General features: G+C 43.4%; 2 protein-coding genes across 3 annotated transcripts in view; both read right to left on the bottom strand.

Annotated features, from left to right (window-relative positions):
- Positions 1–341: 341 nt before the first annotated feature.
- TMEM81 (transmembrane protein 81) lies at positions 342–2968 on the bottom strand. The gene has a single exon (XM_028120176.1). The coding sequence runs from the start codon at positions 1540–1542 to the stop codon at positions 598–600; it is 945 nt and encodes a 314-aa protein (XP_027975977.1). The 5' UTR covers positions 1543–2968; the 3' UTR covers positions 342–597.
- A 97-nt stretch (positions 2969–3065) lies between these two features.
- Positions 3066–18480, bottom strand: part of RBBP5 (RB binding protein 5, histone lysine methyltransferase complex subunit) — a 37647-nt gene continuing 22232 nt past the window's right edge. The window contains exons 6-14 of one of the 2 annotated variants that reach the window (XM_028120174.2): positions 17161–17270; positions 16017–16136; positions 15775–15928; positions 15607–15678; positions 14861–14978; positions 13130–13199; positions 12516–12745; positions 11272–11463; positions 3066–5124 (exon numbers count right to left, since the gene is read on the bottom strand). In XM_028120174.2, coding sequence (XP_027975975.1) covers positions 5096–5124; positions 11272–11463; positions 12516–12745; positions 13130–13199; positions 14861–14978; positions 15607–15678; positions 15775–15928; positions 16017–16136; positions 17161–17270 — 1095 coding nt within the window. In that variant the 3' untranslated portion in view covers positions 3066–5095. The remainder of the gene's footprint in view (positions 5125–11271; positions 11464–12515; positions 12746–13129; positions 13200–14860; positions 14979–15606; positions 15679–15774; positions 15929–16016; positions 16137–17160; positions 17271–18480) is intronic. The other variant, XM_028120175.2, reaches the window with a different exon arrangement.

The following is an 18480-nucleotide window of genomic DNA, read 5'->3' as shown; positions in this document are numbered from 1 at the left end:
GGAGCAAGTCAAGGAACTGTTCAGGGGAAACCTACCAGACGTGAGGAATCCAGGGTTCCGCCAGGAATCAATTTAACACCGCACAGAGGGTTCGCCCAGGGAGTACAGAAGGGGCAGACAACTTATTAACATTTAGTGACTGTTAACATACCCAGGTCAGATGTCATTTCTAACAGCCTTGGCTCCACCACACGAGGGCATACGCCCTCCTACAAAGCAATGTGTGCAATGTCTGTTCTAAGAAATCGGAGGAAAAGGAAAGCTAGACAGATTATGGGACAATTTAAACAGATCCAAGAGATTTTTAACTAAAGAGTAGAGAAGGTTAGTCTCCACGCAGCTACTATGAATGATTTTTATTGAGGAAAAAAAGGTTTCCACTAGAAAAGCTATTAACATGTCCTTCTATGTGATTATATGCTCAGAAGGGACAGAGGTGGAGAGGCATCAAGTTGTAAGAGATAGTGAATGCAAACCCAGAAGCCAGAACTTCCCAGGAGCAGCGGCAGTGCCTACGGTTAGGCTTTCTGGGGGCCTAGTGGCAGGAAGATCAGGAAGACATCCATCTGGAGTATTGCCCATTGCGCTACCACGATGTTACCCCTCTCCATGTGCCCCACTCACTCCTTTGGCGGTAGAAGCCCTCCCTCCTAGCCAGGCCACAATCAGACCACCAGATACTCCTTTAAAAAGCAAGCCTGCCTTCCTGAACAGGTCCAGGTTCCTGGGCAGCCAGCCTTTCCGGAGGGAGGCTCTGAAGGACTCAAGGCCAGCACTGCTGTAGATCAGCCTCAGCCCACTGCCCAGGGCAATGATCACCAACACACCACCAGCCATTCCACTGGTAATCCCTATTCCCAAAGCTACAGCCACCTTCTTTTTCCATGGTGGGCCATGAGGCTTAGAACCGTTGTCCAGATTCACTTCCAGGCCCTTATCGACTAACTTCTGATGCTCAGTAAGGGACTGATGGAAATTCAGGTTCACCAAGTTAGGGGGAAGGACCCGAAGCCCAAAATAGAGCCTCTTGACAAACCTCAAGTTTCTTAACAGCTGCACATCACACCGGTATGTCCCAGAGTCATACTCCTGAATAGACTCAAACCTCACAAAGTGCGAGCTGGCCCGGAAGGGTTTGAAGATTTCATCATCAGTTGAGATGATACCGCGAGCAAGTCGCCAGGTGAACCGGAAAGCTTCCTTCCCCACCTCCAGGATGTCTGAACTCAGGCAGCTCAGCTCGAATTCCTTGCCTATGAGAATGGTGAAATGGAGCATCCCACAGATCCAGTTGGTCAGACATTCCAAGCGCTGAGACGTACACTTCCTTCTCACGCCATCAGGGCCCACCTCGCAGACGGTCTCTTCCTTATAGCCAAGGCCACAGGTGACCGTGCAGCTGGTGGCATTGACAATAACCCTCCCCACGGCTTGCTGCAGTTTCTTTGGGATGGCCAGTGTTTTTGGTAAAGTCACCACCAAAGGCAGACAAAAGGCCAACACCAGGCTCCCGAGGAGGAAACCAGCGGCCGAAGTCCTCATGTCTCACCTCCGTCAGCCGGCACCCGAGGTGTCCCAGGTGAATCCTCTATAGTGTCACTTCATTCCCTTGACACAAGTTCTCCTTCAGCATCAAAAGACAGGATGCACCTGTTGTCAATGAAACACTGCAACTCGATCAACACAAATCCAGTCCTTATGAACAAATCCAGTCCCCACAGGCAGGGAAAAAGTCATCACGTGGCTGCTTTACTAGCTCTTGCTTGTCAGTGACCACCTCACCAGTCCCCATTCTGTCCACGCCCTTGTAATGAACTTAAATCCACCCTCTTGGGAAGACAAAGATGAAGAGATTTCAGCTTCTGAAGTCAATGTCCAAATTACTTCAAATGCATAGCAAAGCTACTCTTCCGCACCCCTGCCACCCCTCTCCGAACTATAGGATCCAAATTAAAGGGCTTCGAAAACCCAGTTAAATCTGACCAAGAAATCAAATACCAGGTCTAAAAAAATAAATAAAAAGAAGAGGATTACCTTGCATTAAGTTATTGACTTCAAAGGCTCCTAAACCCTTCTGTAAAAAAGGATTAAGAACTCTGGACTGGAAGCCAAGTGAGCATTCCTTCCTGAATTTCTATTTCTATTTCCTCCTTTGTAAATTAAGACCGCCTGGCCTACTTCAGGAGGGTCACTTTGGGCAATAAATGATAAACTGTACATTGAAAACACTTTGTAAAGTGTGAAACACTGTTCATGGGTAAGGAATTTTAAACAGAAATGAAGAATTCATGAAGACAAGGACCGAGCTGCCCTTTTAGAAACCGAATGTTTATCCACAAGAGGGGTGATACCCCATACAGACCCTCTCCCCATTCTAGACACTCTTCCCTCCCGAGGGCACGGAAGGTATTTTTGGGGGGAGGGGGATACATAATCCTGCCCACCTCTCGGCCTACTCCCTTACCTCCACAGAACAGAGGAGCTCGTCATTCACTTGGGTCAAGGTTGCTATGAAACAGCTATGATGTCAAAGACGGATTCTTAGTCCCAGAACAAAACAAAACAAAACAAAAATGAGCGGCAGACACTCAGATTTGACAATGATTAAAACCAAAGACTTAAATAGACTTTATGAGTTTGAAAGCAATTTAATCTAAGGGGGAAAAAAAAAAAGTCAAAGAGGAATTTAACAGTACTTACATTTTAAGAAAGATCCTTGGAAGGCAGGAATGCCCTCGCATGTGTTTTTGTAATATCCAGAATATCCCCAGCACCGTGGCCTCTGCCAAGTACTGACACACACTTACGCAGTTAAAGAATCTGGAGAGAGATCATTCCTAGATGATCTTTGTGGTATAACACCAACTCTTTGCTTGAATCATTCATTTATAATCTTGTCCAGAGGCAGAACTCTGGACTCCCCGAGCACCCCCTACTCCTCCCAGGTCTGCATCTCTGCACAGAAAGATCTAACATCAGCACAGTAAACTGCATTTCCTGTCCTACAAACCAAAGGGGCTAGTGAGTTTTCAGAAGCAGTGTCCACAAACCAACATCCACACCTGTTCTTTAATAAACATCCAATTTTATTTACAAAGCATTAAAGCTTCAGCAAGAAGTAACCCAAGGCTAAGTCTCGTCTTGTACAAAACTATGGAACATTAAAAAACGAAATGGCGGGATGGGGCAGACGGCGGGGGGGGGGGGATGACAAAAGAGAAGAGAATACGCATATATTGTACATATTGAGAAAACAATAAAACTGGATAGAAAGTTTCAGGAGCTGAAAAAAATTCCCGAAGCATAAATAATTATTAGGAAGTGCTGCCAGACACCATCTGGCAGGGCTAAAGCCGATCTTCTCAGGAGCCAGTCAAGGAGGTGTCCGGACATGGCAGAAACATCCCAACACACAGGCAGAGGACACCGAGCAACTCTGCCCCTGTAAGTAGGGCAAAGACCTTCTGTATCACAGTTTGTGCAAGATCGAGATCGCGGTGCACATCCACAGCGAAATGGAATGGAAACAATGTGTGCAAAACAAAAAACCCGTCCAGTGAGCCACCTGCCAATCTCAACCACTGGTAGGATGTGAAATCAGAAATGAAATTCACAAAATGAGCGTTTAAGGAAAAAAGCCGAAAAAAGCCATGGCGGCTAAAAATAGGCATTTCACAACTGACTCAGGGGGAGCTCTTACTTCAACTACTGAATATTTTGGTTCTAAAAGATGAAGGAGAAAGAGGCTCTTCCCGATGTAAGTCTACTTTGATTGCTATCTTAAAATCCCAAAGGTAACCCACTCGTGTGGGGCTGCCCCACAGGAGCACCCAGCTGTTGGTGGGACTCTCCCCGGAGGATGCCGCACCGATGACAGGCCACGTCAGCTAAAAGCTCTCTGCAGAGAGTCCTCTCCACACCTGGGAACTCTGGGTTCAGAGAATTTCAAACACCTCATGTACACATCCATCCTATCTGCTACTTTGTATATGAAGAACAGCAAAAAGCACGAAGCAGGAAGTAAAAAAATTTTTTTAAAAAGCTAAGCAACCTTTCACAGAAAGGAAGAGACTGGAAACATGTCGTACGCAGGAGCGGGGATGCAAGAAGGGGAAAATGTCACGACAGGAGGGAAGGGACAGAGATCCACACGCGATAAAAAAATTTTTTTTCTCCTTGATCTTTGATTTGAACTGTGTTGTTGCTGCTTTGATTGTGGACGGTTTGACTTTAGTCCTTGCATAGATTCCCCCACCCCAATAAAAAAGAAGCTCGTGGAGAGACCCCTTGGTTTGTTTCCCTCTCTGGACGCCAGCACAGGTGAAGCAATATGACCTACTGATGATTCTTTGCTGCAGATGGATAAAACTAGCTATCTTCAAAAACCATGATTAATGAGAAAGAACCACTACTGGAGGAAAACATGCAATGGAAGGAAAACAAAGAAAAACCTTGACCCTCTTACAGCCCAGCTTCTTGAGCAAAATGGGGTATGTTAAGAAGAGGGGGCCTTTCTTATCTTTCTTCCGTTTCTGAAAACTTGAAAGCTTTCGAGCACTTTCTTTTCTGCCCATCCTCTGTACACAACAGGGAAATACAGGAGGTATCTGGTGAGAGAGTTAAGGTTAAAAATGGAAGACAGAGTATGCAACAGAGGTTTTTCTAGGATACCGGCAGCAAAACTTCAGATGAGAGTAAGTCACTCGAGGACATGCACGGAGGATGGAAGGCAAATAGGATAGGAAATGTCAGGTCAAAATGGTCCTGGGCACAATGGTTAGATGAGCAAAACTGGTCTCTTTTCTCCAGCAACATAACTAAGCACTGAAGTCTGAATGAGTCAAAACTCCTGTTTGATGTCTTCACAAATCCTCATTCCTGAGAGCCTATTTGGACTTATGCTTGAAAGGGAAGGGCCGTGTACTCTTCTTCCATAATTCACTTCTTCATTCAAATATATGATTCACTCCTTCCACCTCCTGGGCTGGAGGCAGAGGCCTTTGTTTTAAATTAAAGTCAATCTCAAATGACTGACCACAGTGTCCAGATGCCACATGATGGCAAAGTGGGGAAGAACGAAGAACTTCAAGCGTCTTCATAACAGTTCTGAGATTGCTCCCCCTGCTAAAGAGATGAGACACAAAAAAGACGTCTTTTAGCATCAACTTGGACCAGCAGCGTGCAAGAACAGAAATACTGACAGATGCTGGATGACGCCTGACAACGCACACATGCGCTAAGAATTCCCTCTTTAAGTTAAAACCAACGCAACTCCCATTTGCTCTTTACTGAAGCAACAAATAATCCAAATCCCAAACTCACATCCTACCAGTTCCCTTAGTACTGCCCCAAAGGGGAAAAAAAGGCAAAATGGTCAGAGTTCTACACATTTTCTAAGCTGCTAACCATTCTCCAACATGTTGATAAATGCTTTATTATCCAAGGAGTGCAGTAAGTAGAGGAAAGGAAATTCTAGGGTGCTACTTCTCTTCATCTTTCATATATTAGATTAATGAGTCACTAAATAATTAACAATGAGCAACAGACCCTTTTCCAAGCACCCCTGGGCCTTAAGTGACATCCTCCTCACCTTAGAATCCCAACATGGTGAAATGTTAAAGAAACCTACTGCCGGCATTTCTATGCGCCAACAACTGATCAATAAATAAAATCCTCAATAGTAAAATCAAATGAACACTTCCCTGATTATTCCATAGAAGCTGTTCAACCTCTGAGGGACATCCTTAAATGGGCTGCTGTGAAATATTAACTAGGAAGTGTAAGAAGAGAACAAGGTGAAGAAAATCCTTCCAGATATCATCTGGAATTGGGGTGGGGGGTGGGGGAAACATGCCACTTGAAGGTATAAAATGGTTAAAAAATAATTGTCCCAGTTATGAAAGAAAAGTATCCATTTATAAACTTTGCTTTTAACCTGATTTTTCAAGTAAAAGTTCAAGCACAGATGAAAACAGGCAATAAAAATATATTCCCATTTCTCTGAGGACAGATGAGAAATTAGGAGATATAAACTCTTCTGGATGCTACATTGTTAAAAATCAAATTTAAACTTTATATATTTCAGTAAGAGAAAAAGTTTCTTTAGCACTTGTTTTTCAAAACATACCAACTTCTTGAATTGATTTTTTAAAAAAATCCTTGCGGTGGGGGAATCTACTCCACAGGGCGCAACACCATGCCTTTACCGCATTAAGGCCAATCTGACTGAGTGTTCCCACAGGTACCCTGACCAATCTTCTCTTAGCCGTTTAAAAATGAACACACCGGGGCGCCTGGGTGGCTCAGTCGGTTAAGCGGCTGCCTTCGGCTCAGGTCATGATCCCAGGGTCCTGGGATCGAGCCCCATGTCCGGCTCCCTGCTCAGCAGAGAGCCTGCTTCTCCCTCTCCCTCTGCCTGCCACTCTGCCTACTTGTGCTCTCTATCTCTCTGTCAAATAAATAAATAAAATCTTTAAAAAAAAAAAAAAATGAACACACCACTAACGTTTTAAGCCTAAATCACAAGAGGAAAAACTGGTTTGATCACAAATCAATAGTATTAATAATGAGCACTCAAGAGGACTAATGAGGTACATTATACTGATTATCTGAGATCAGTTAATGTTTCTGTATAGTCCTCATTCACGTGGATAGACCAAAATAAGTAAATAAATAAAGGCTTGCTAAGGCATCAGGTAACAAACCAAAACCACAGCCAGCAATACTACTATGAGTAGATAAAATACAGAGCAACAGCAACACAAGAGAAGAGCTCCAGGCTATTTAAAATTCTGCCCCAAGGATCCACAGTATTTTGCTGCAACATAAAGGAAATCGCCAATAACATAAAATTAAGAAAAACTGGGCTCACGATGAGCTGTTACTGGTCCTCCCGACGGCATCCAAAGCCAAGGTGGCCTAAGAAAACGCTGGATATGAACTCTCAGATATTACTTTAGTCCGCTAGTAAGATCATAAAGAATGAAAAAGAATTATCTACTAGCTATCTGATTTTAGTAGGAGTTCATGAATTAGTCTTTGAAAGACTGACATTTAAAAAAAAAAGAGAAGAGGTGGGGAAAAAACCCTCACTCCCTACCAAGGACTCAAAACAATCGGATTGAGGAGGTGGCTCAGAGGCCTGGGGTGGTGACCAGCACCAGGATGGCGGTGGCACGGCCACACGCAGGGAAATCCGCATGTCCATGCGCCCCCAGAAGCAGCACCTCTGCTCACTTTGGTCTTTGCCACCCCCAAGAGACCCAGGTATATACCAACCACTTCATGCCCACCTTTCCAAGAGGCCTTTAGACCATGTATGTGATGGGCCACAACTGTCACACTCGCTACTGATGACATTTACTGCCAAGAAGCCCTAGTTCTTGGGCAATCCTTGAGCCCTCACAGGACAACAAGGAGCCTGGTGGTTCTACTCAATGTCAAGTTTCTGTTCTGAGGACTGTACTCTGGAGAGAATCTAATAAGGAAATTTAGGGGAATCACATAGACGCTGCTGATGTTGATCTGGCCTTTCCGAAAAGTCCCAAGCTCAGGGCTACCCTCACTAAGTAAGCTTCCACTGATGGGTCCTCATTCATCAGACAAGGTGTGTCTTCATGGGTGTGGGTCCACTGATGCTAGCTAAGACCAATGAGCTGTTTGATATGGAAGAATTTTCTGTAGCCCCAGATTCCAGATGGCCAGATTATTTCTATAGCGGTCTAGGTGTCTTCCAATCTTCCTGCATAATATCCTGCAGCAACATCTGACAGACCGTAGCAGCTTTGTCAGGGCCGGTGAAGGCTTACGCAATAGCTCCTTCCATAACTGGTCAACTGCAGATTTTAACAAACAGTTGCCATTTATCTAGGCTAAGCAACAACACAACCTGCGCCTATAATCCCTTCAAACAATTTAGCTCTAGGGGCGCCTGCGTGGCTCAGGCATTAAGCGGCTGCCTTCAGCTCAGGTCATGATCCCAGGGTCCTGGGATCAAGCCCCACATCAGGCTCCCTACTCCGCAGGAAGCCTGCTTCTCCCTCTCCCACTCCCCCTGCTTGTGTTCCCGCTCTCGCTGTGTCTCTGTCAAATAAATAAATAAAATCTTTAAAAAGAACAACAACAACAATTTAGCTCTAATGGAAAAGTAAGGCACTGGGGCAGAGGCGAGATCCACAAAGCCTTGAATCTGCAAGTACAATCTCTGGACGGAATTGATTCTTGAAGACGCTTCAACCTCAGGCATTCTGGATCAAGTTTCGCTTCTTAGTTATCTCTCGGAGAATCTACAATGACCGCATACCACTTTTCACTGAAAATCTCTGAGGTGTGGAAGGATACAGAACTCAACTGCCAAAGAGGTTTTTTTACCTCAGTGGCCTTTGCAGGGAGGCGTGGCAAGAGAACCAAGTGAAAAATCAGCAGCATGTGCCAACCAACCTTTGCCTGCTCTGGACCCTGCAGGTCGACCATGGCCTTTGCCCCAAGAATCCCACACAAAAGATATGCTAGGTTGTCCCGAAACTCAGACGTCTGACAGAGTTATAAGACACCCAGTTTCACCGTCTGTGACGTGCAGCCTCCACAAAGCTCCAGACCACACTGCAGCTGGAGCATGACACAGGGTGCAGCCCTTCTGAGAAAGTCGTGGAAGCAAACCACAATGCCCCCGCTTTGAGGTTTTTTTAAAGATCCTGCTCCTCAGCACTCTGGTTTAATCCGGTCACTGCAGTTTTGGAGGTGTCCATTCAGGAAAAGGTCAAGGAACAGGGCCAGAGGAGCAAGGAGAAAATGGGAGGAAGAAAGTGTAGTTTAGACGGGGAAGGATGCACTGCACAGTCATGAGAAGCTGGTGGGATGTTTGCATCATCAATGTAGTTGCTGTGTGTGTGTGTCGTCAGAAAAGGTACCAGCGCCCTGGCCTGCATGCGGAAGTCTCCTCCAGTCCCTTTGGAGGGTGAAGCTGTTAAAACAGCTGCCTCTCTCTAAGGCTGATCAACTCAAGCACCCAATAAAAATAATGCACAAAGTGAAAGTCCAGTTTACAGCACCTGCTCAGGATACAGGTTCTAGCCTTTACTGAGGTCAGAACCTCATTTAATCTTGTCAGCAAAGTGAGCAGAAATACACTTCTAATAGGCCCTAGATCCTAGTATGCACTCTTGCTAGGAGCTTTGAAACACTGACTTCTAATATTGAAGTATCTATTTCACATACAGTTCAAAATTTCACTGCAAGCTATTCAATATTTTGAGAATTTTAGAAAATAAAAATGGCTGAGTAAACTTTCCGACATTTGATTTTGACTCTCATTTAGACATTTTTGAAGTATAGCTGGGAAACACCACTGCTCTTATACTCTTGAGCTTAAAATCTAACAGCGGCTCATGGTGTCTCTGACAGAAAACCAAGTGGGAAAGGCCAGAGATACTTACTTACTGCTAGTGACCGCATCAATTATAATTAAAAGCTGAAATCACTGTATTAAAGAGAGGAAAATGTGAATTTTCTAAAACTTTTAAATGGTTTATATGCCATACACATACTGTTAATAAGCGAATGATTAATTACTGGCAGGTTTTGAAGAAGCTAGGAGACTATGTCCTACAGTATTTCAATTAATTCAGTATGTCTGGCCACATTTTATTTATTTACTTATCTTTAATTTATTTTATTTTAAGTAGGCCTCATGCCCAGGGTGGAGCCTAATGTAGGGCCTGAGCTCACGAACCTGAGATGAAGACCTGAGCTGAGATCAAGAGTTGGACACTTAACTGACTGAGCCACCTAGGCATCCCTCTGGCCACATTTTAAATCACCCTGAAGCATTTCAGCTTTTTAAGTCAGAGGAATCTACTGAAATTTAAACTGTTTTTCTGCAGTGGCATCAGCTTGTACAAAAAATAGGTTATAGAGGGATCTATTTTTTTTTTTACATCAATCAATTACTGACCTGCAATCTTTGTTGGCAATGGCCATGTAACTCTTCTCAGCTATTCTAAAATATATAGAGAGCCTTAAGTGGACTGAACGTGGAGGTGCGAACTGGTATTCAGTGGAACACCATAAATACTGCTGTTAAGGAAAAAATGTTGGTGGCTCAAGTGTCATGTGTTTGCTGTGAACACCTAAAATCCAAATCCAGCGCATGTGAGGTGGAATTACTCAAAATGAGTAACTGAGTCGGCTTTAGCTTCCCAAAAGAAGAGAATTCCCGTTCACACGATTAACTGCAGGTGTACCTCAAACAAGTAACTCGGTTTCACCGTCTGTCACGTCTCATCAGCACACTGGAGGTCATATCCTGAGGTTGAAAATTTTAAAGCAAGAGGAAGAAAACCTGAATACAACCACTGGTGTTTTCTCAGTCCTATCTCTGAGTCTACTAAGCTAGCCACAGGAAATTCAGAGCACTGTATTCACGAAAGTGGTGCTCATATACAGAACATTTTCCAAAAGCCAAAAATGTTTGAATAGAAATGGACTCCATTTGATTACTGTTTTCCAAACAAGAGACCATCTAGCCTACATTCACAAGTACTTGATAGGAAATTCAAATAGTTCTCCGTCCCCCAATAAACTCCCTCCATCATATAAAAGTGACAAAAATCAGGAAGTTTCAAAGGTGTAGGTGTTAAGAAGCTACACAGATACTGTAATTGCTGTCTTATTGGTAATAATCTCCTATATGGAAAAACATTTCACCTTCTTCCTTAACATGATGGTACTACTGACAAGTTTTTTGTTATTGCTTCTAGACTATGGAGAGAGAGAACCACCACCTCTGGGATTTGAATAGTTTAAAGAAAGACAAAACACTACAGACAGGGTTGTACAAAGCAAACTTCTATTTCTGGTAATCTGGCTCTTACATTTGAGGCAAAACAAAAACAAAAAATCTAGAAGCAAATACAGGCAAAGAAATGAATTAAACCAGGGGTTCTTACCCTTCTGGGGGGCCACGGATTCTTACAGGAATCTGATGAAAGCTATGGGCATATCTTCCCCACAAAAATATTCACACAGTATTTTGTATATAATATCAGGGGAATACAGATCCCCTGAAATCTACTGATGGACCCAAGGTTAAGAGCCACTGAATTAAGCCAAATCTGGTTTAGCCTACCCTTGGTGGCAGCCTAACACTCTGCGAAAGTCCACCAGCGGGAAAAGGAGGGAAGGAAGGAAAGGGTGCTGCAGTTAAACGGAGTCAGGGGCTGTACAAAGCAAGGCCGTGAAGCAAGCCAGACAGCGCTCCCAGTGTGTCCTTACCTGCCAATGGCTGGCTGAGCTCCGCCTGCACTTTACCCTTCGCTGATCCTTCCAGAGGTAAACCTCTGTCCCCTTTGTAGAGTTTCGGTTTAAATGGAGAATCTTTCTCTTTACCTTTTGATCCTTTAGGCCGGCCTGCTTGCTTCTTCTTGGATTTGCCATCCCCCTTCACACCCAGTAGTGGATGGACTTCTGTAAAAGGACAGAGAGGCACGGGAAGGGATCCACAAACCGCCCATCCCAGCGCCCCAACCAGGCACAGGCCACACACCGTGACTACCCGGGAACAAGGAGTGCCGCCCTCATGTCCCAGACCCCTTAATACCAGGAGAGAAGTGTGCACTTACTAATTATAAAACTATAAAAGAGTGGCTATTGCAGGAGAAATCGCTGCTTGGCCCACGGGCACGCAAGTCCTCCATGGCTCATACAACAGCTCCAAACCAAAAAGGCAGCTGAGAGACAGTGACAACAGAGCACACTGAGCCGGACCAGGAACACACACAAGCACACTGGCAGGTGAGGAGAGAAAGGGAGTGGGGCTTTGGATCCAGGCCAACCGGGGTGACAGTCCTGACTCCTCCACTCCCCGAGACCTTGGGCAAGCCGCCTGAGCTCTCCAAGCCTAAATTTTCTCCTTTGTAAAGCAGAGAGAATAAAAACAACTTGCATAGTTGTTGTAAAACTCAGCAGTGACACAGAAACGCAAACAGTGCCTGAAACAAGCAGGTGCACCATCAGCAGCATCACGGAGACACAGAGCTGCATCATGAACTGACTGCGCTCAGCTAAAAGACAGAGGATGATAGTCAACAGTAAACACACACACATACACCCCCCAACCTATCCTAAAAGATGAGAATAAAGGCTGCCCAGTCAGACTAAAAGCAGGGAGGAAGAATGAAAAGATTATCCAGGTCTGACCAGTACTTTACCACCTAATAAAACCACTCTACATGAAAAAAAGAAGAATGGTATAATGAAACAAACTCTGAGCCAGAAGTCGGAAGACAGCACGTTGTCATTTAGGCAAGTACTAGAAGGCACAATTTCTCCACTTTAAAAGGGAAGTGAAAGCAGATGAAATCGTTACAAAGTCATAAGGAGTTATTAAAAAAAAAAAAAAAAAAGACTCATAGGAAATTTCCTCCAAGATAAGATCACTCAAATGGGAAGTTACCAGACTGTGTCAGAGAGTAAGAAGTGATGTCTATCAGGCAATAGGGAGAACATGCAGCCCTTACCATCATTAGGTACTCCTTGAAGTTCTATATTGGTTGTTTTGGGTTTCTTCTTCGGTGGCTGGGACCCATCTGTTGAAGACTGCCTCTTCTTCTCTGAACTAGCCCCTTCATCCATCAGGGAGGTTTGGACCGCATCCGGTGGGGGGCCATAAGGATTTTCTTCTGGATCTTCTACCTCAGGGGCAATGGGTAAATACAATAGAGCCTTTGAATCTTCCAGCTCTTCATCACTATTTGGAACAGGATCAGGCAAGGGATTGGAAAAAAGAGGAGACAGTTGCTTAAACCATGAACCCTTCCTCTAGGGCAGAATCACCTATATTAACCATAAGCAACAGGTATGGATCTAGAACTTTAAGAAAGCCAAGATGAGTAAATGAAAATCAGACAATATGAATAACAAAATCAGTAGTAAAAACAAATGGTATAAATGAATTATCTCAGTTTTTCTTAAGATTTTCTATCAGGGGAAAAGGGAAGGGATTTCTCGTACACCAAAGGAGTTATCACTTTGAACTAACAAACGGAGGACAGCCGGGGGAGGTGAGCGTACACCAGAGCCTGAGGAGGAGGGGGAGGAGCGCCCCACGGCCTCGCCTGCAGAGGTGGCTCACCTGCTACAGAAGGCAGCAATTGGGTCCACGCTGGTAACATCCACTTCCTCATCCTCGGCAGCATCAGCCCCTGCAGAAGAGAAACGGCACAGGTGTAAGAAGTTTTTCCTTGCAGCCTAATGATTTCCATAAACTAAATTCAGGAGAAACAAAGGAGGACAGCCAAACAATTCGTTTTACTCAGTAATTCAAAAGGAGGTGCTGAATCTCCACCCTATCCTGGGCACTGGGGATACAGTGATGACCAAGAAAGCCGCACACAGTTCTCCAGTAAAAACTTCACAGCCTAACCAGGGAGACAGGTATCAACAGATAATTTCCATTCAAAAAAATTTTTTTAACTTATTTGAGAGCAAGAGAGAGAGAGAGCATGAGAGGGGGGAGGGTCCGAGGGAGAAGGAGACTCCCCACTGAGCAGGGAGCCCGATGCGGGACTTGATCCCAGGACTCTGGGATCAGGACCTGAGCCGAAGGCAGTCGCTCAACCAACTGCGCCACCCAGGCGCCCGATAATTTCCATTCAATACAGTAAGTGTGATGTGCTACGAATATGAGAAGGAGGAACAAGTTATCTGAGTTTGGAAAGGCTTCACACAACATAATCCAGCAACATCAATAGAATACAAAACAGGCCGCCTCCCTGGTGATCTTCCTAAAACACGGGGGCATATATGTGATCTAATATCACACAAATGGGGCGCCTGGGTGGCTCAGATGGTTAAGCGTCTGCCTTGGGCTCAGGTCATGATCCCAGGGTCCTGGGATCGAGTCCCGCATCGGGCTCCCTGCTCCGCGGGAGCCTGCTTCTCCCTCTGCTTCTCTCTCTCTCTCTCTCCCTCTCTCTCCCTCTGTCTCTCATGAATAAATAAATAAAATCTTAAAAAAAAAAAATAATATCACACAAATGAGGACCAGCACTTCCAAGCTGGAAGAACCAACCTCAGTCCCAATTCCCTGATTCCTGGCACCATCAAGTGGTCCAGCAGGCAATGACCTGTGACATTAATTACTTAGTGAGTAATTAACTTACAACCGGGAATACTAAGCATTCATACACACGAACCCCCATTAGGTATAAAGCCCTGTGTTAGACAACCATGGGGATTAAAAAGTCAAATCTTTATTCTAAAGGAGCTTCCTATCTAGTTCAGAAAACAAGATAAGAATAACAATGAGGGACGCCTGGCTGGGTCAGTCAGCAGAGTAGGCAACTCTTGATCTTGGGGCTGTGAGTTCAAGCCCCATGTTAGGCACAGAATTTACTTAAAAAGCAAACAAACAATGAGCACTATCACAATCCTAATCGAGTAACATCTGAATGCTTACCTTGGCCTAGGTGCTACACTGGGTCCCTTACACAAATTACTCCCCGCAACCCTAAAAGGCAGGCTCTATTATTACCACTATTTTACAGATGAGGAAATTCAGGTTTAAAGAGTAATAAGCATTTTGCCCCAGGCAGCTGGACTCCAGAGCTCATGCTGTTTACCTTCATCTTCCTGCCATGGGGGTGACAATACCTAATACAGACTGAGCACCCAGCATGTGCAGGTGATCAGGTGATCATCAGCAATTCATCAGGAAACACAGTGAAATAGTAAGAGAGCTGTTAAACCCTAGTAAAAATGCTCACAGAGGCCCTCAGTTGGTGCGTTCCACACAGAGACTCTCAGAACACCGTCAAAACTGTGTAAGCGTAAAGAAAAAGAGACTGCAGTCGAGAAACATTACCTGTCTGCTCAGGCTCACTCTTATCTTCATCTTCAATATCAAACTCTGATTCCCTTTCCTCATATTCTACATTTTCATCCAACTCCTTGAAGTCTGGGGCAAATGCACTCCAATTTTCCTATGCCGCAAACAAAATACACTACTTAACCGTATGAGAAAGCAACGGTCTGTGAGCTTGACATTACTGATAGAAATGGAAGATCGGAGCACATACGAGACTCAGAACTCTGAGAACAAATCTGGCAGATAACAAAAATTAGGTATCTATAGGTTTTACTGTCTTAAGGTATTTAGATCTTAAACATTCCAAGTTATTAACTACAGTTCTCTCATGAGAACTGCCATCTTTAATCTTTTAAAGATATAATTATCAGGTAAAACACTGCATTTTCTTAGGAGTACACGGATTACAAACATGATTAAAGTTGTTTAAAATAAAACCAAGATATAAAACAGAAACTAATTGAGCTGAAAATAAGAAAAGCAAAAGAAAACTCTCTCAGGTAACAGAAAAATGTAACAGGAAGTACACCAGACTTTCTCCCTGAAGACAGAGGTAGTAAATCAGCTTTGGACCAAGACCTTCACATCAAAATAAAGCAAAACTGAATCAATTTTAATTAGGTTACAAGAATCACATGCAAAAGAAATTAAATAGGTCATTTTTTGCTTACTACCTGTAAGGTTCTCTGATATAAAGAATGGATATCTAGCCTCAAAGCAATTAAACCAGAAAAAATACTTACTACTTGATTTTGTGCCCAGATAGATACCACTCCACTTGAAATGGATGCTATGATGGGTCGAACAGGGTGCCACTAAATTTAAGGAAGGAAAGAAAAATCAGCTCTAAGAATGGATCCAAGATTATCTGTTTCACATCAGTAACAAGAGCAACCTCTTGTTCTACTCACAGCTACATCCAAGAGGAGTTCTCCTCTTGTCCCGTGGAGAATCTTCACCAGGTTGCCAATGCTTTTCTCCCAGATGTACAAGGCATGCTGCCGGGCTGAACCAGCCACTATGTATTCTCCATCCCCAGAGAAACAACATTTCTTCCACGGGGTCCTGAAGGACAAAGAAAGTACCCAAGGAGAACCAGAAGCTGAGCTCAGGTCATGTATTGCCCCATATTCTTCTATGTGGTGATACACACCTATTTACCAAGTCCTGTAACTTCTGCATGGGTTCAGGCTCTCCATCTCTTCCACAAGTTAAGATTTCTCTGCCATCATAAACTCGGATTATCCGATCTGCTGTGTTAATTAAAAAGCAACTAGAGAAAGGATAAAAATATCAACACAAGAGGTCAGAAATCTGTTTCTGTTAACATTTTCTATTAATATCTGTTACTTAGAACAGTACCATAGAACAACTACTCCACATAAGCTAGAACACTTATGCACTTGTCACCTTCCAAAGCAAAATAGAATTTGAAGTGAAGATATGTTGTATACTTTCTGTGTATCCCTGAACCCTATATGCACAAACTGATCTTCAGTATTTTTTTTTTTAATCTTTAGTATTTGATTGAAATCCATGACCTCTAAACTGAAATCAGTTTGTTGAATTCACAAACTTATAGTTAGACGTACAATGCATACTTCATTTCTCTGGCCTATCTTATACATAACATATTCTTCCTAATGAGTTAATTAATAAACTATGTCATTTTAAAATGTTCTTTTACTGTAATGACATTGGAAATCTGTCTAAAATGTAAGTTACTTCACTACCTTCCTACAGATTTCACTAAGCCTTCCTGAATTCAAAAGAATTTTGAACATGAAAGTCCTCTAAGTACACATGCATGCTCCTATACAAGACAGAAGGACTGTCACCTCTCTTCTTGACACCGACAACCTAATTCTTCTCGTTTCTGTTGACCTATCTACTTCTAGTTGGGTAACCACACTTATCAGAAAAACATCTGAAAGTAAAAGGGTAAATAGTTTTATGTAAATAGAGTGTATGTCCAATTACTATGTGAAATCTGTGACATGACTCTGGATTATAAAAACAGCTGATCTTTACCCAGAGCGTACTATGTGGCAGGCATTTTAGTTCTAAGCATATACCACCCCGATATCTTTTCTGCCTGATCATCTCCAGAAAAAGAAGATGTGACTACTGGTTCAATGCAATAAATTTTACGAACATAAGAACCAGATACTGACAGTTTCTAGTTATTTTTTAAGTAAACTTTCTTAAAGATTTAATAGACACAAAAACTGTGAATCTCAATGTATTTTTGCATTCTACTCACTTTTAAAACTGTCCCTAAAAAGACAAGGTCTCACCTCCCCTTCCGGGCAAACTCTATGGACTTAATAGCTGTGGTATTGCTTGTTCCAGTTGTTACTCTGAAGGAAGCAACAAGATCCTGAGAATCTGTTTTTAGGACCAAAATCTAAAGTTCAAAGGAAAAAAAAAACAATACCATTAAGTATTCTGATAACTTACAGTAATTAGAATTGGCTTCCATTTCTAAAACTGGGCAGAGACTGGGTAAAAATATAAACATCTCGGGGGTGCCTGGGTGGCTCAGTTGGTCGAGCGTCTGCCTTCGGCTCAGGTCATGATCCCAGGATCCCGGGATTGAATCCCGCATCGGGCTCCCTGCTCCGCGGGGAGCCCACTTCTCCCTCTCCCTCTGCCCCTCCACCCGCTTGTGCTTGCTCTCTTTCTCTCAGATAGATAAATAAAGAAAATCTTTAAAAAAATATAACATCTCATGTATTCAACCTGATTAACTGATAGTGTCTTCTAATTTTTCAAATAAAGAACCATGTCTTAATCTATTCTCAAAATACAATGTTTAGTGTTATTCACAATAGTCAAAAGGTGGAAGCAACCCAAGGATACGTCAACAGATGAAGGGATAAACACAAGGGGGAAGGTACTCCAGTGGGACAGTACTCAGCCAGGAAAAGGAGGGAAATTCGGGCACATGCTGGGCATGAAGGAATCCTCAGGACAGCAGGCTGAGTGAAATAAGCCAGTCACAAGAAGACACAATGCCGTATGAGTCCACTTACATGAGGTACCTAGGGTAGCCAAATTCACAGATATAGAAAGTAGAGTGACGGTTGCCAGGGGCCAGGGAGGTAACAAGGACTAGGAGGTTCCTGCTTAACAAGTACAGAGTTTCAGTTTTATAAGATGAAAAAAGCTTTGCAGATACATGGTGGTGATGGGTACACAGTAATGTGAATGTACTTAATACCACAAAACCGTACACTTAAGAATGGTTAAGATGGTAAATGTTATGTTGTACTTTATGTGTATTTTACCACCATTTCCAAAAATGGCCACTTTCTAAGGTAGCCATGAAATTATATTAGCCTATACACCCCAATCACCAAAAAAAAAAACAACAAGTTGCCTAATGGAACTACAAACTCTAACCTTTATTAAAGGGGTGCTGGGTAGCTCAGTCAGTTGAGCATCAGACTCTTGGTTTTGGCTCAGTTTGTGATCTCAGGGTCATGAGATCAAGTGGCAGGGAATCTGCTTCTCTCCCCCGCAACTCCCTCTGCCCTGCCCCTCCACTAGCACACATGCATGTGCGCACTCTCTCTCTCTCTAAAATAAATAAATAAATCTTTAAAAACAAGACA

Source organism: Eumetopias jubatus, unplaced genomic scaffold, assembly GCF_037043125.1.
Source record: "Eumetopias jubatus isolate StellerSeaLion01/CBP00866 unplaced genomic scaffold, mEumJub1_p1.0 scaffold_12, whole genome shotgun sequence".
Lineage (NCBI taxonomy): Eukaryota > Metazoa > Chordata > Mammalia > Carnivora > Otariidae > Eumetopias > Eumetopias jubatus.
The sequence above is the reverse complement of the archived record's forward strand: the minus strand, read 5'-3'. Positions and strand labels throughout refer to the sequence as shown.